The sequence below is a fragment of the Diplodia seriata genome (assembly GCF_021436955.1).
Source record: "Diplodia seriata strain FDS-637 chromosome Unknown scaffold_5, whole genome shotgun sequence".
NCBI lineage: Eukaryota > Fungi > Ascomycota > Dothideomycetes > Botryosphaeriales > Botryosphaeriaceae > Diplodia > Diplodia seriata.
Genome location: NW_027117312.1, coordinates 2,730,644 through 2,744,941, shown reverse-complemented (window position 1 = coordinate 2,744,941; position 14,298 = coordinate 2,730,644). Strand labels below are relative to the sequence as shown.

At 57.5% G+C, this 14,298-nt stretch overlaps 2 protein-coding genes across 2 annotated transcripts; both read right to left on the bottom strand.

The window, feature by feature from the left end:
• Nucleotides 1-1,078: 1,078 nt before the first annotated feature.
• On the bottom strand, nt 1,079-4,026 carry SLS55_005810 (uncharacterized protein; the record flags this gene model as incomplete). Its single annotated transcript, XM_066777252.1, has 3 exons — nt 1,079-3,067; nt 3,963-3,969; nt 4,022-4,026. 3 exons carry the CDS (start codon nt 4,024-4,026, stop codon nt 1,079-1,081), a joined length of 2,001 nt encoding a protein of 666 aa, XP_066633094.1.
• Nucleotides 4,027-7,122: 3,096 nt separating this feature from the next.
• SLS55_005809 (uncharacterized protein) lies at nt 7,123-8,536 on the bottom strand (the record flags this gene model as incomplete). The annotated part of the gene is made up of 2 exons (XM_066777251.1): nt 7,123-8,413; nt 8,463-8,536. 2 exons carry the CDS (start codon nt 8,534-8,536, stop codon nt 7,123-7,125), a joined length of 1,365 nt encoding a protein of 454 aa, XP_066633093.1.
• Between the last annotated feature and the right edge of the window lie 5,762 nt (nt 8,537-14,298).

Below are 14,298 nucleotides of genomic sequence, written 5' to 3'. Positions count from 1 at the left end.
ACAGCAATTCTCATATAGTGCCTAAGTTGTGGTGGGAGTTACAGCCTGGCGACCGCAGACAATCAGCTTACAGTCCAAGCCTTATTGTGTGCCGTACTCCAGCCAACACCTTAAATTCTCCTTCGCATGAAACTTGATGAACAATATAACATGTACATGATACATCATCAAGCCTCCGTGACCGCCGAGCGTTTTTTCCAATAGGTGAAAGAAGAAGTCTCAACTCCCGGCCGCTCGGTGTCCTACTTGCTCTTTCAGTGACAGAACTACAGCACGCGCTGGCGAGTGCGACAAATCCTCCAACCATGAGGTGTGTTTCGCCGATGAGAGCAGTCACAGCCTTCCCACGGGATGTACATAGCAGAAGACGGCGTCCATCTTGCATCCTGTTCGCCGACAAGAGCCTGCACCGCGTACAAGTCACCACCACATCTTTACGAAATCGACACAAGCAGCATCAGCCAGTGACATCCATTAGCGACTTACTACGAGAGAGCGAACCAAGAGCCACCCACCGCCTTGTAGGTGGGAAGAAGAAGAGAAACAAGCCCGACTGAAAAGTGACTACAAAAGGGGGATGGTCATGGACGGGAAAAAGGCCCCGGCCCGCCATCAAAGAACGTCAAGAAGAGTAAATACAGCGTCATCATCTCCACAAACCGCCCTTCCACCAACGAGGAGGAAGAGAGTCAAAACACACACACACCAAGAAAATCGTGCTCCACCGAGAGAGACACCTTCCACCACCACCACCACCACCATCCAGCACTACACTCCGAAGGAGAGGAGAAGTCGAGCCGGAGTGGGTATATGGGTAGGTGGGTAGGTGGGTACAAGAAGAGGAGAAGAAAAGAGAAAAGAAAGCAAACAACAAACGAACCGAAACGAGCAAGAGGCGCAACAAATGGAAGGAGAAAAGCTCAATCTCCACTCCATCGCCCGCCCGCCCGTACCTCTCTGCAGGCGGGAACCCTCCCAGTCCCCATCCCCCGTCCCGACCACCATCATCACATCAAATCACGTCACACCACCCCACACCCCACCCCCCTCTTCTCCCTCTTCTCCCTCAACCCCCTCCTCAACCCCCTCCCCCTCGCCCTAACCCCCTCTCTCCCTCCTCATCCTCCTCCTCCCGCACACTACCATACACCCCCGCCGTCGCGACCGCCGCCACCGTCTTGATCGTGTAGACGGGTGTGCCAGAAACAATAATAACGCCGCCGGTGGCGTCCGTGAGCGTCGAGCACTCGGTCGTCGTCAGCAGCGTCGTGGTGATGAGGGTGAGGAAGGTAGAAGGAGTAGTAGTCGCGGTGCCGCCGGCGTAGACGGTTGTTGTTGCGCCGACGGTTTTTGTGGTTGGGAAGGATGGGGTGTATGGGTAGGTGGTGGAGGGGGTGTAGAAGGATGGGGTGTAGGAGGATGGGGTGTATGTGTAGGTGGAAGGGGTGTATGTGTATGTGATGGGGGTGTAGGGGGAGGTGGAGGGGGTGTATGTGTAGGTGGAAGGAGTGTATGTGTAGGTGGAGGGAGTGTATGTGGAGTACGTGTAGGACGGAGAATAGGACGGGCTGTATGACGGACTCCAGGATGGGGTGTACGTGGAATACGTGTACGATGGGGAGTACGATGGGCTCCAGGACGGGGTCCAGGAGGGAGAGTATGATGGAGTGTATGATGGAGTGTAGGACGAAGTGGGGTAGGATGTCGGATGGGACGGCGTGTATCCCGGCGGCGTGTAGTACACCGTGGTAGTCACAACGGAGGGGACGAGGAAGGATTCAGTGTAGGTGTGGGAGATGGAGGACGAGATGGTGTTGGTGAAGATGGAATAGCTCCACGTATAGCCGGATGGAATGGTGCCTCCAAGAGTGGTTGAAGGGGATGGGTGTGGTGTGAGGGTAATGGTTGCTAAGGGGGTCAGGGATGTTGGATAGATGGTTGTCGGGCCGTATGAAGGTATAGAAGGCGTCGAGTGTGTGTACGTGTCTGTGACTGGGACTGGATAGTATGTCGTGTACGTGGTGTCTGGACGAGATATGGTGGCCGCGGAGATGGAATACCAGGTGTCGGTGGAGGTAGTGGGGTATACCGTGTATGTCGTGTAGTATGTTGTGATGGGGTGTCCTGTGGTGTAGGTGGCTGACGGACCAGACACTATTGACGGCGTGTATCCCGTCAATACAGGGGAAACCGTTTCCGGCAACGACGACGTGGTCTCAGTGGTCGTTGGTAGGAAGTTGGTGTCAGTGGCCGGCACTGGAACGACGGTCGTGAGCGTCGTGTCCGTCAAGGATATTGTGACTGTGCTGGGCGTCCATGTGACTGGGGTCGGGAGACTAGTCGTTTCCAATGTTGCAATGGAGATGACTGAGGTGTACGTCGAGATAGTCGGAAAGCCGGAGTAGGTCGTCTCGTAAGTTGATGTGCCAGATACCTCAGTCTCCGTGTATGTAGGAACGAACGTGGTCGTTCCGATGTAAGTCGAAGGAGTGTAGGTGAAGTGGTATGACGTGGGGTAAGTCGTTGGAGTGTATGTTGTCTCGGAGTAGGTGTATGTAGGAGTGTATGACTCGGTGTAGGTGTAGGTAGGGGTGTAGGTCGGTGTGTAAGTGTAGGTCGGAGTGTAAGTGTAGGTCGGGGTATAGGTGTAGCTCGGCGTGTAAGAGTACGTAGGTGTGTACGTATACGTTGACGGGGTGTAAGACTCAATCGGTGTCCACGTGTACGTTGACGGGGTGTAGGAAGACTCGGTGGTCTCCGGGTAGGGATACGTCACAGTCCCCGTGTACGTCACTTCCGAGTTCGAGATCGTATACACGGAGGTAGTCTCGTAGGGGTTGTACGTTGATTCCCATGTCGAAGGTGTGTACGGCGGCACGCTCTCGGTGTAGGTGATGGCTGACGAGCCGTATGTTGTTGTCTTTACGATGGGAGTCAACGATTCGGAAGGATATGGGTGGGTAAGTGTGGGGTAGGTGAGTGTGCTGTAGAGCGTCTCCGGAACGGTAGCAGTCCGGACGGTTCCAGAGGTGGTGTAAACAGTCGTGATGATTGATACCAAGGAGAGCTGTGTTGTGCTTGCGGAAATGGAGGATACTTCGGGCGGAGATGGGGTCAACGTTGTAAGTATCGTGTATGGAGAAGTTGGCGAGGGTGGCAGGAGGGTGTACGTGGATGAGCTGACGAAACTGTTAGCCCACGTGGCAAGTGAAAGTCACACTTTGCTATCTTCTTAAACGAGGATAGAAGGATCAAATGGTAAACGTACGTCGAGTAAGGCGGAGTCGGTCCGTAGTTAGACTCGCTGCTGCTTTCAGGTTGCGAGAGAGTGTAAGTGTAGGAAGAATACGGAGTCGAAGGTGAATAAGACGGAGGCGTTTCGTAAGTCGGAGACACTGGCACAGAGGGAGTGATGGTAGATTCCGAGGTAGTGATTGCGGAGAGCGTGCTCGGAGTGACCGTGGACGCAGTTCCGGTGTAGATGGAGGAATGATCTGTCCACGTGAAGCAGGACGAATCTCCATTTTGAAGAGAGAAACAACGTGAGCCTGTGCTGATGGGAAAGACGGTGTAGTCTGTCGTGTAGACTGTTGGTGGAGTCACGGGTGTACCGCTGACAAGTGGCAAGGATGTGGTCTCCGTTTCAGGGGCGGAAGTGACAGTTTGTGTGACCAGAATGGTCGAGACAGTGATCGAGGTGGATGTAGCAATGCAAGTGGAAGGATTGAAAGGAGGGTAGATGGCCGGGAAAGTGGTGTCGGCGGGCCCACGTGGGTATTTCTGACCAGGAATCTTGACTGAGCAGTGTTAGCGGATGGTTTTCCCACCAAGGATTTTTGAAGGTTAGGGCTCAATAGAAGCCAGGAGGTGAAGAGAAGCAGCAGAGCTCTGAATTCCAAACGAACAGGATGTGGACTCTGGAAATAGCAGAAAAAGCCAAACACGCAGCGGTATCGACTTACAGTCAGACTTTGCAGCCCCAATTCCGAACCCCGCAGCCAAAACCATAAGCCCGAGAAACCACATGTTGCCGGAACCTGATCAATCAGTTTGTCCAGACACAGTTGCCAGCACCGGGGTGAGCAGAACAGCCCGAAGTGTGGAATAGGAAGGAGACGAGCACAAGAAGCCGATGCAAAGGGAAGCAGCAGGACAATGCCCTTTTATTCTCCCCTTGCGGACAGGTCTGATTCACGCTGAAGAATGAAATTCCATATTCGATAGAGGTTATGTAGTGCAGCTTCCGTGGATCTGTCGCCACATCGGACGGGTAATGCGGTCGACCACGTACCCAGAACCCGTTGCGTGCTTTCGGCCTCACATACCGTCTGCTGGCTCCCGTTCGCCTCGTGTATCGTCGTTGCTGTGAGGAAAACCATCGTACCAAGCTGTCCCAATCTTCACCTGGGTGATCTCAGTATGTGGTCTTATGAGGGCAACATATGATGTACATGTATGTTTTGCTTCAGAATGTTTCATCGTTCAAGATGGCCGGTGCGGGGCTAGTACGCGCGAACCTGTTTTCAAGATTGCTTAACAACTATTCGATATATCTCGAAGGCGTAAAACAAGTCCACGAAGGCGCAACAGGTGGACGGTGGGGCCGTCGACGGTTGCACACAGCCGTCTCATTGTTGCACTGGTAAGGTCCGGATTGTTGCGGCAGGGGAGCGGCAACCAGCACAAAGGCCGGAATTCCATCGCCGAGGTGGTCAGTGACCATCGAGTGGAGCAATTTGCCATTTGTTAATTCCCAAACGACCTTTTTCAAGGAGGACAAGCTGTAATTGATGCGAAGAAGGTTGTTGGAGTCCGGAAGACACAGGTCCAGGTACCCGTCTGTGGTGCAACGACGAATGGGGCAAGTTATGCAGGAACACTCATTACGATCAACGCCTGACAGATTGACAGCAGCCTCGCTGTATCAGAGACAGCCACGGGCCAAAGCCGTGCGGTCCGCCATGTCTCTCGCCAGGACAAGCTGCAGACCTCGGACGTGCATCGGAATTTTGCCGACCGTGGAAAGCCGCAAGGCGAGGGACCCACCTCATGTATATGAAATGCATATGCGTGTTCCCGCCATGCAGATTTCCGATTTCCCCGCAGCAAGACCCAATTTTCGGCCGCGACTGGTCCACCCGGCTGGGTAAAGCTCGTACGATGACTGCAGAAAATCAAGAGACAATCGCTGGGGACGGGCATCGGGACACACCGAACGATCTTGCGTCATGTCCACTTCCTGGACTCGTGACCGTGTACCCACGCCTGGGGAGGTAGAGACTCGATAGGCCACAGGATGACGTGAAATGACAGAGGATGGAGGCCACGCGTTTGAACGTGTCAAGCACAAGACACCAGGACACGCGCGTCGGAGCGAGAAGTCTCCAGCTCGGAATACAAGGACTCACGAGGGCGACATGGAGGACGAGGGTATAGCGGTGTTCACGAATGCTGTTGGCATGAAGATTGCGAGGAAGATACCACTGTGGCTGGGTCGGTGGTGAGCAGAATCTCACGCCAATTCGCTAAGACATGCAGGACGTTGAGGTACCGCGGCTGCAACGTGGGAGGACGTTGCAATGCTCCCCACATTGCTCGGATAGCGGCCGAGCACGACATGGACCCGGCGTGACGATCGCCACCGCCGGCTGGAAGTCGAGTGACTCGACGCCCCCGGCTGAGGCCTGGTGCAGGTCGATGGCCAGCTGCGACGAGCCAGCCGCAACACGGCATTATCTGCCCTCTTGGCGAAGCTGGCGGAGACGGCGATGAAGCGGGCGGCGTGAGCAGCTGACTGCGGGCGGCGACACAAGGCCGTGACACGGGGTGGTTGGACAGGCTGGCCGTGGCGAGGAGCGTTGGCCAAAGCCGAAGCGGTAGGTGACACAGGCGCGGCCCGTCTCACGCTCGTCGCCGTGCTACCCATCACAAAGACACGCTGGGGAAAAAAAAAAGAAAGCGGGCTCGACGGCGCGGCGCAAAAACAAAATGCGAAACGCGCACGCGCCCGTCCGCAGGAGCAGGAGCAGGAGCATGCAGGTGCCGGAAGCCGTAGCGCAAGATGGATGGAGGCGCGGGACGAGCGCGCAGACCGGAAGCGGCGGGCGAGCGGCAGGGCCTTTGCTGTGTAGCCGCTGCTGAGGTGTATATCGATCTCAGGTTTCAGGCACTTGGGACTGGTGGTTGTTAGCGTCAAGGGGTAGCGTTGGGCGGTGTCGCGGTTGCGGTTGCGGGTGATGATTGTCATGGTCCCGGTCTGCCCCTTCCGCCCCGGATGCTGGCGCCGACTTCCGGCCCGCTCCTGATTCGCCCGGCGGCCGTCCGCTACTGCTGCTCCTGCTGCAGGAATCGCGGATCCGTCCGGCTTGGGCATGGCACGTCCGCAGGCGAGAGACAGCTGCTCGAGCTCTCCCGTGTTGCGAAGCTGCTGCCCCTGAGCACGGCGCTTCTCGGGGAGAGTGGGAAAGGGGAAGAGAGCGCTAGGCTTGCGGTGCCGTTGCATCGTCCAGAGTGGGTGCAACGAAAGCGGACTGCAACGCCAGCGCGAACAGATAGGCTTTTTGCGCAACCCGCCTCCTGCGCGCCCCACCGCCCTCCGGCTTCACATGCGATTCCTTCACTCTGCCACCAAGTAAGAAAGTATGGTTTTCGTTTATTCCCTGTGTATGGAAAGCCCGGGTATTTGCTGGCTTCTCATTTGCCATTGCTGCATCTTCCGGACCCAACCAACTCCGCAGCCTTATGCTGCCTGTTCCCTCGACCACAATACCAATATCCCATCGTATATAACAAAGTGAATCAAGAGGTGAGATCATCTCAAACTCCTGCAAGCAAATTTCCACAGCTACGCCGGTAACGGGGCTCCAAAGGCCCCGGCGGGCTTTCAACTGCAGGCCCAGGAAGAAGACCAAAGCAGAAGGATAACGTCGAAAGACCGAGAAACACATCGTCCGTAAGCCGTCTCTCATTGGTCAGGATACAACGCTGCTTCTATCGCCAGAACTCCGGGGAGGGCAACGCGGCCAGAAGGATGCCGGATCGAAGCCTCGGAAAGTTGAACAAACTGAATCAATCGCGAAATAGAGTATTATGTAAAGGTGACAGAAAATGAGATGGCTTTTGTTATTGAGATGCTGGCATCTCTTCAAAAAGCGTGCCATCAATGAACTTGGACCATTCGGCGCCAGGAGTAATGAGCCCGGAGCTGCCCTGCTGGCTAGTCTGCCGGGACATGCTGCTTGGTTTGAAGTCCTGGAAATTCGCGTCAGATCCAAAGGATGGATTGAACATTCCATCAGAAGCTGTCGGGTACGACACCGCAGTGTTGTAACTCAAGTTTTGAGGGTTGATGTCCGTTAACGGGCCGCTCGACGGTGCGAGTGTCTGGTTCATGCCTTGGCTGTTTTGCTGGACACGAGCCTTTGCGGGCAAGTTGGGGTTGTAGCTGTAGAAGGGCTGCGGGACAGTCTCGCTGTTTTGCATGTACAAGGAAGTGTACGGGTCGTTCGGATCCAAGGTGGATCCGAGCATCTGCTGCGTCTCTGTAGGAAGAGCCATGGAGAAGGGGCTGTAGCTCATGTGGGCCGCGCTGGAGTCGAGATGGTTGAACGTGAAACTGGGGTTGAATGTGAACGGCATGTGTGCAGACTGAGGTGTCGACGCCGCAGTGTATGGCGATTGAGTGTTGTCATAGCCCGCCGGTGGCGACCCCGATTGCTCTTTCGATCCGTCCGTGGGTGTCATGCTTCCGTGAGAATTCGATGGCCTGGTAGCTGTCGGCGACAAGGAGGGATCGCGGACAGGCTGTGCTGGCATGGACATCCGTCGCTGCTGCTGCTGCTGCTGCTGCTGCTCGGACGTGAGCGAGTCAGCTCGACTCGGAGCGGCAGGGCCGCTAGACTGTGGGTAATGGAAGTCCTGCGGTGCGGCGAACGACTGCGATCTCTGGTGTGGAATAGACTTGGATTGCTGCTGCGGAGATGGATACGGAGCCTGGCGGAACGACTGGGGCGATCGGTGAATCATCTGTGGAGGCAGCATCTGCTGCTGGTAGGGCGGCTGGTGCATCATCATCTGGGGCGCGAAATGAGGAGCGTTCGGGTACGTATGGCCGAAGCCGCCCATGAACGACTGGTCGAACAGGGCCTGGCGCCCTGCCTGATGCGTTGCAAGGTATGCGTGCAGCTTGCGGTTGAAATCTGCTGAGTTGGTCTGCAGGTGCGCAGTGAGTCTGCGGTACTGCGCCGGCAGGTCATCGTCCTCCTCCTCGTACATCTCCTCGTTGACCACATCTTGCTCGGTGACACGTAGTGCGCGGCCTGTCCGCTTCTTGTGGATCTCTGAAGCCCTTCGGGCAGACTCGATGCGAGCCTCCAGGCTGCGGTCGCTGCGTCTTGAAGCAGCAATATACGCTCTGCGACACGTCAGTATTCAGATAGGGACCGCGGGTGAGAGCAACTGACCTCTCTTGGTTCTCTTCGTGCGTGCGCTCCGTCTTTACGGGCTTCGCCGTGGAAATGGTGCGGACGGGCGGCATGGCGGCGGCAATGTAGGGGAGCTTGTGTGTTCCAACGAGCTCAGGTGTGACAAGAGACCACGAGGCCGGAAGTAGGCGGGTGGTGCAAGGAAGAATCGGCGGACGGAGGGGAAGAAATGGAAGAATTGAGCGTCCAGGAACGACTGATATCGAACCCAGGTGCTCCCACGCGGAGAAAAGGTGGTGTGGCAAGGCGGGAGCGGGGCGACACCCCAGTTAAGTTTTGAAAGGTGAGGGCTGGCTGCAGTTGGGCCGAGCCAAATCAAACGGGCCAAAAGCAAAAAGCGGAACTGAGTGGCCTGAGCTACGTAGCGGAGCTGGTCGACGCAGGCCTCGCACTAATTGGACGAGGACGGAGCGCGGGTGATTTTGGAAATTCGATGGGGGCAGGCAATAGTCGGCGCCTGGGGGGCAGCGATCGAGCGCAGCACACTCTCTTGTACGATGGACGCGGAGGCGCTGGCAATCGGGGCGGGCGGAGTTAAGTGAGTGGCGCTGTCCGGCGGGACGAGCTAAGTGCGTGCGGAGCTGCTGCACAGGGCAACGAGAGCTGGCGAGCAGGGCATGGCAGCGCGGGGCGGCTGGTCAACCAGGCGGGAGCTGAGTGCCGGCGCACAGCGTGTCGGAACGCGTCGAGAGCGAGCCCGCTAGCTGCCAACGTCGGACGGGAAGCAGGCGGCGGCGGCGTGCGTGAGGGTGCCAGGCTGATGGACTGTGCCGGACTGGGCGCCGGCGCGCTCCCCCTCGGCTGCCCTTGCGCCAGCCGCACGCCGCGCGATCGAGGCCGCCCTCCCGCGCTAAGATCTTGTGCTCCGTGCGCCGCTGGGATGCTCGATTCGCGAGCCTGCCCGCGACTGCTGCTTCTCCTCCGCTGCGTCATGCTGCGCTGCCAGCGCCCGCCAGATCTGCGAGCGCGCCCGGCCAACTGGCGTCTCGCCGGCGCCGCAGCAGCCCACCGCGCGCGCAGGCGGACTGCACGAGTAGCGCATGCCGCAGCCCGCAGCCCGCAGCCCGCAGCCCGCCGCCCGGGTTGCTGGCGCTGCTCGGCGCGCCAGTCCTCGGTTCCCAGACGGTGCTGCGCCTGAGGCAGACCCTGACGGTTCCTTGTGCGCAGCTCCTGTCGGAGCCAGGTGCGGACGTGGCAGCGCTCGCGACGCCCTTTCGTCCCAGCAGCGTGGATGTCGGCGCCAGGCACTGGCTGCCCGGCCGCCTGGCTCCGCGCACAGGCTCCGTACGGCGAGACACGGACAGCGCCGTAGCGTAGAAAGTGCGCGGCCATTGGTTTGTAGCGCGTAAATTGGCAGCCCCATGCCTCGATCGGCGAGCACGCGGTGGACACCAGATACGCGAGAACTCTATCTGCGCTGCGATCTCGATCTGGGCCCCCTAAGCAAGCACACCCACCGTCCGATTTGCCCTGCGCATCGCCGAGTCGGCCGCATGGGTGCTGGTACGCCTATTCTGTCAAGCCGGGGGCCCCTTTCTTTAGCCCTGCCGGCAGCCTACCACTCTGGCGCCGCCCGAGGCATTTCGAGCCCTGGCTTGCTGCTGAGGCTCTGCGTGCAGTCTGGACCGCTGGGAGCGGGGCTGTGAGCGGGGAAGCGACCTGTGTCAGCACCGGCAGCGCGACAACAGGTCTGATTAAGCTCGCGCCGCCCTGTGAGAAGGCTAAAACCTAGAGCTGGAGGGGACGGCGAGACGTCACCCGTCAGACTGGGCCAATTCCCCGCATGCCGTGCGCCGGGGCCATTGGGTGCGCTGCTGCGTCCGTATTTAACCAGCGCGGAACGGAGCATCAGCACGCCCGTGGCGCGACGACTATTTGAATTGTTCTCCTCTGCCGCTGCGGCGTCTCACGTGGCTTTGCGTCGCAGTGACGTACCTGCTGCGTACCTGCTGTTGACGGGAGCGCCCTCGTCACTAATCCCGCTGCTAAAGCCGCTGAGGCCACCTGCGGCCGCTAGAACCAGCCGGGCAGGAGCGAAGAGCGCACCGTCTTGCCCGCGGCTGCACAGCCATCGCCGCGCTCTCAGATCTGAGCCCTCTGCCCGATCGTCGAAATACCACAGTTCGCATCCCCAATACGCCGAGGGCACCCGTGCACGCCTCGCCGATGCACCCGCGCGTGCCGGACCCGCCAGCTGGGTCAGCCCCAGGCTGCCCTGCGACAAGACGTAATTCCCGCCTTCGCCTTCGCCCTCGCCAGCGCTCCAGCAGCATGCTCCAGCGCTGTCACAACCTCCTCCGTCACTCGACCGCGCTGCGAACCAGCAGGGCGGGCAACGCCGTTGCTAGCAGGCGCCGGGCCCACGCTTGCTGCCCGCTCGTCCGGCTACGCGGCGCTATCGCTGCTCCGCCCTCGGCTTGGTTCCATCATTGGCCTGCCAGACTCACATTTCTCCCAGAATCCCGGCTGAAACAGATCCTGCTTGTCAGGCGTGTATCCGCAGACGCATGCGCCGGTGCTCTGCGCCAACGCCTTCGCCACCCTTGCCTGGCTTCGCATAGGACTCCTGCTACCGAGGTGAAGAACGGCGGCGGCCGGCGCTGATCCTCCAGACCCAGCAACCTCGCAGGCTCCACAGCAAGGGAGGCGTGAGCGCGCGCTCACACGCGGCAGCCAGGGATTGCTCGCTCTTTGGGCCTCCTCCTTGCCTGGGCTTCTGCGATCCCTGGAAAGCCGTTCCTGCCTGCCTGCAACTCTCCATTTTCCGGAACAAGTAAGCACTGCGAGAATCTGCACGAAGCCGTCCGACGCCAATCAACGTGAGTCGTGTTTCGCCAAAGGTTGCACATTCTGCCGCGCCTGAGACTGGTCGCAATACGAACGGCCCGCCGCTGTCAGTCAACTGCCGCGCATTGTGCATGCAAGATGGGACGTTTCTTTTGCGACCAGCCCCTTGGGTCCGCCAATTCCATCCACATTCCGATCGCACCTCACATGCGCTTGTCGAAAATTCCATGCGACGAAGCTAGAAACGGAGCAATCGTCGATTGTTTTACGTGCGGAGTGGCAACCCGCGGAGAAGCCGCGACAGGACCCGAGACCCTGAAGGCGCATGAACTCGAGATACGCGAGTTTCGTGCTCCCGCATGGTTAAATTTGGTCTTTGACTTCTACAGGTCGCCGTTGGCGCATCCCCACCTGTCCCGGGCCAATGGGCGCGACAACTGTACGGACACAAATCTGTGTCTATTTTTGCTTTTTTCTTTCCTTGCGTTCCGAAACCCTGGATGGAATTCCCACGCTTTTCGTCCACTCCGTCGAACCTCGAACCACTCCCTGCATGTAAAAGCTTGCAGCGTGAAGCGGGAAATGCGGGATGGCCCTGCCCCGCCCCAAGATTTGACTTTGTGGCTGCACAGATGAGCCAGATCTCTAAATGACTTCGCTTCCCCATCTCCGACTCCGAGCCAGCCCTGCCGTTAAAGACTACCGACGCATTCCTCGTTGCTGCGGACCTGGTTGTGGATGGGTGGAGGTGGCAAAAAGGTGTCGATGCCAAGTCTACTAGCTCAGCCCAACGGTGAGAGCGTTGCAACTTACAGCACTATTCCTACTTCTCTCTGCGTCAAAGCACGTTGACATGGAAGCTACAGTGATTGGCCTCCAACACCGCTCGCATCCACGAGCATTTCGCTTCTGCACCGCTTGGAAACGACCTTTCCCAAATATTACAAATCGCGCGGCAAATGTGAGCCGCTCTCCCGAACGCCCCTGTTACTATGCGTTCCTCTTATCTCTTCCCGTCCCCTATCCTCTCCTACGCTCCCTCCCTGTTAGTTCAAGCCACTCGATCGCCGGCTTGGCGGGCAGAGTCGTCAACCGCTGCTGCAGGTGCGCTGTTGAGCCACACCCAATCCTTGGGACCGCTACCGAGATCTGGCTAATGTTCATCATGCAGTAGCGAAGATAGTGGAATCTCTGCCAACCACAGCAGGCGGTCGAAAGAGACTCGGCCATGAATACATGGCCACGTGACGGAGGGGAAGCCAACCGGCCATCTATCTGCGTCTGCACAATTCGAAAAGATCAGCGTGCTGAAGAGAGAACGACGGGTTTTTGTACGTCAACTATTCACTACTGCCGTCCTAAATACAGCTTCAATCATTGGTCGGGAGTCACTCCGCAACTAGTGGTAAGGAAACCACTTTTCCACCTCTTCCCCGCTTTCTGCACGCGAGATTTCTTTTTTTTCACTTTTTGCTATCTTCACTTTTTGGATTTCCATGTCCATCTCGCCCCTTGCCCTGTGCGAGTATGTGTGGCGCATGCATGGTGATGTGCCTATATTTTGCGGGGAGAAACGTTGGGACGAAGATGCCGCCTTACTTCTTCAGGGAAAAGTATACGCAGGGCAAACGATCTGGGCTGGGCTGTGCTGTGCTGTTGCGGCACGAACGGACGCGTATAGCGGAGTCTTTTCCGGACAGCCTTGGGGATTCTTGGCCAGCCCAACAAACCTGGAAGCTGTCACGGCACGCGCCGATGTGCACACTACGGAGCCTTTTCCGACAACTTCATGGACCTTCTGCCCAAGAAGTTGACCTGGAGCTGTGCGAGCTGAGTTTTTTTTTCTCCGGGGATGCGTCGTGTGACAGGAAACTCTCCCAGGCTGGAGCAAGAAAGTTGGCGCATTCCGTGGCCTCAAGATCTTGTGACACCGTTGCGTCTTCCTTGGTTTTTCCTTCCTCCCTCGAGCTCTCCATGATTACATGCTATGTTTTGACCTTCTTCTTTTGCTCCCTTTCTCCACAGTACATGCGTTGCAAAGAGGAAACTGCGATGCCCCCATGCATTTAACTTTGGCTTGCTCGAAACTGTGGTAGTATAAGCAACTACAGCCTCCACGTGGAATAGACCGCCTTTTTAGCGTCAGAAATAAAGGGTGGGGGGACAGACGCATCAAACCCCATTCCGTATCCTCCAGCGTTAGTGGTCTCACTCACTGCCTATGATTACCCGCTGAACCAAAATCCAGACAACCCAGCCAACGCCGAGAGGGTCATCTGTCACTGTCGGACACTTCTAATCGGCGGTCATAGTCGAGGTTGTACGTGGCCACTCGTCAATATTTCGTACTGGCATGCCCCTCCCGTATCTCGTGAAGCAAAGCGTTGGGGAGGAACTCCTCAGCTCGTCACCGAGGCGGGCTTGCCTCTTCCTCCTGTCCGCGAAAGTGACTCGCACAGTGCTCCAAATTTCTTATCTCCTCTTTCCGGTGTGGACCAGAATTTAGGCGGAGAGCGGCGTCGAGCGTTGACTTCACGGTCTAGATTGCTGCGGTTGTCCTCCGGCGTGGCTGGTCAAAGGCTGATGATCGCTTGTGAGAGCGAAACCTTGAGAGCCACCGGAAATCCTCTAGGTGTAAACCCCTTCGGAGGTCTGCACAGATAAAATATGTCTTTGCACTTGAAGTGTGCGCGAACGGAAACCCTTTTGTTTCGTTGAAGCTCAAAGCGTCCGTTGTTGTGTAGTCCGAAGCACGATCAAGTCAGATCTCCAGGACCGAACAGATTCCGGTATCCGTGTAATCGCACACGGCACTTGCAGCTTTCGTCGCTCGCCAACATACCTTCGTACTCCCTGTGGCCCCGGTATTTGATGCGCTCTTCCTTTCGTGGCAATGTAATTGTCGCCATCGCTATGGCCTTCCAGCGCCAAAACAGCTGCGGCGGCGACCACGGAATCAAAGCGCTGATGTTGTTCCTTGTGCTTATTTTGGTATCGGAACATGCTCATACGAACGCATTTCGAGACT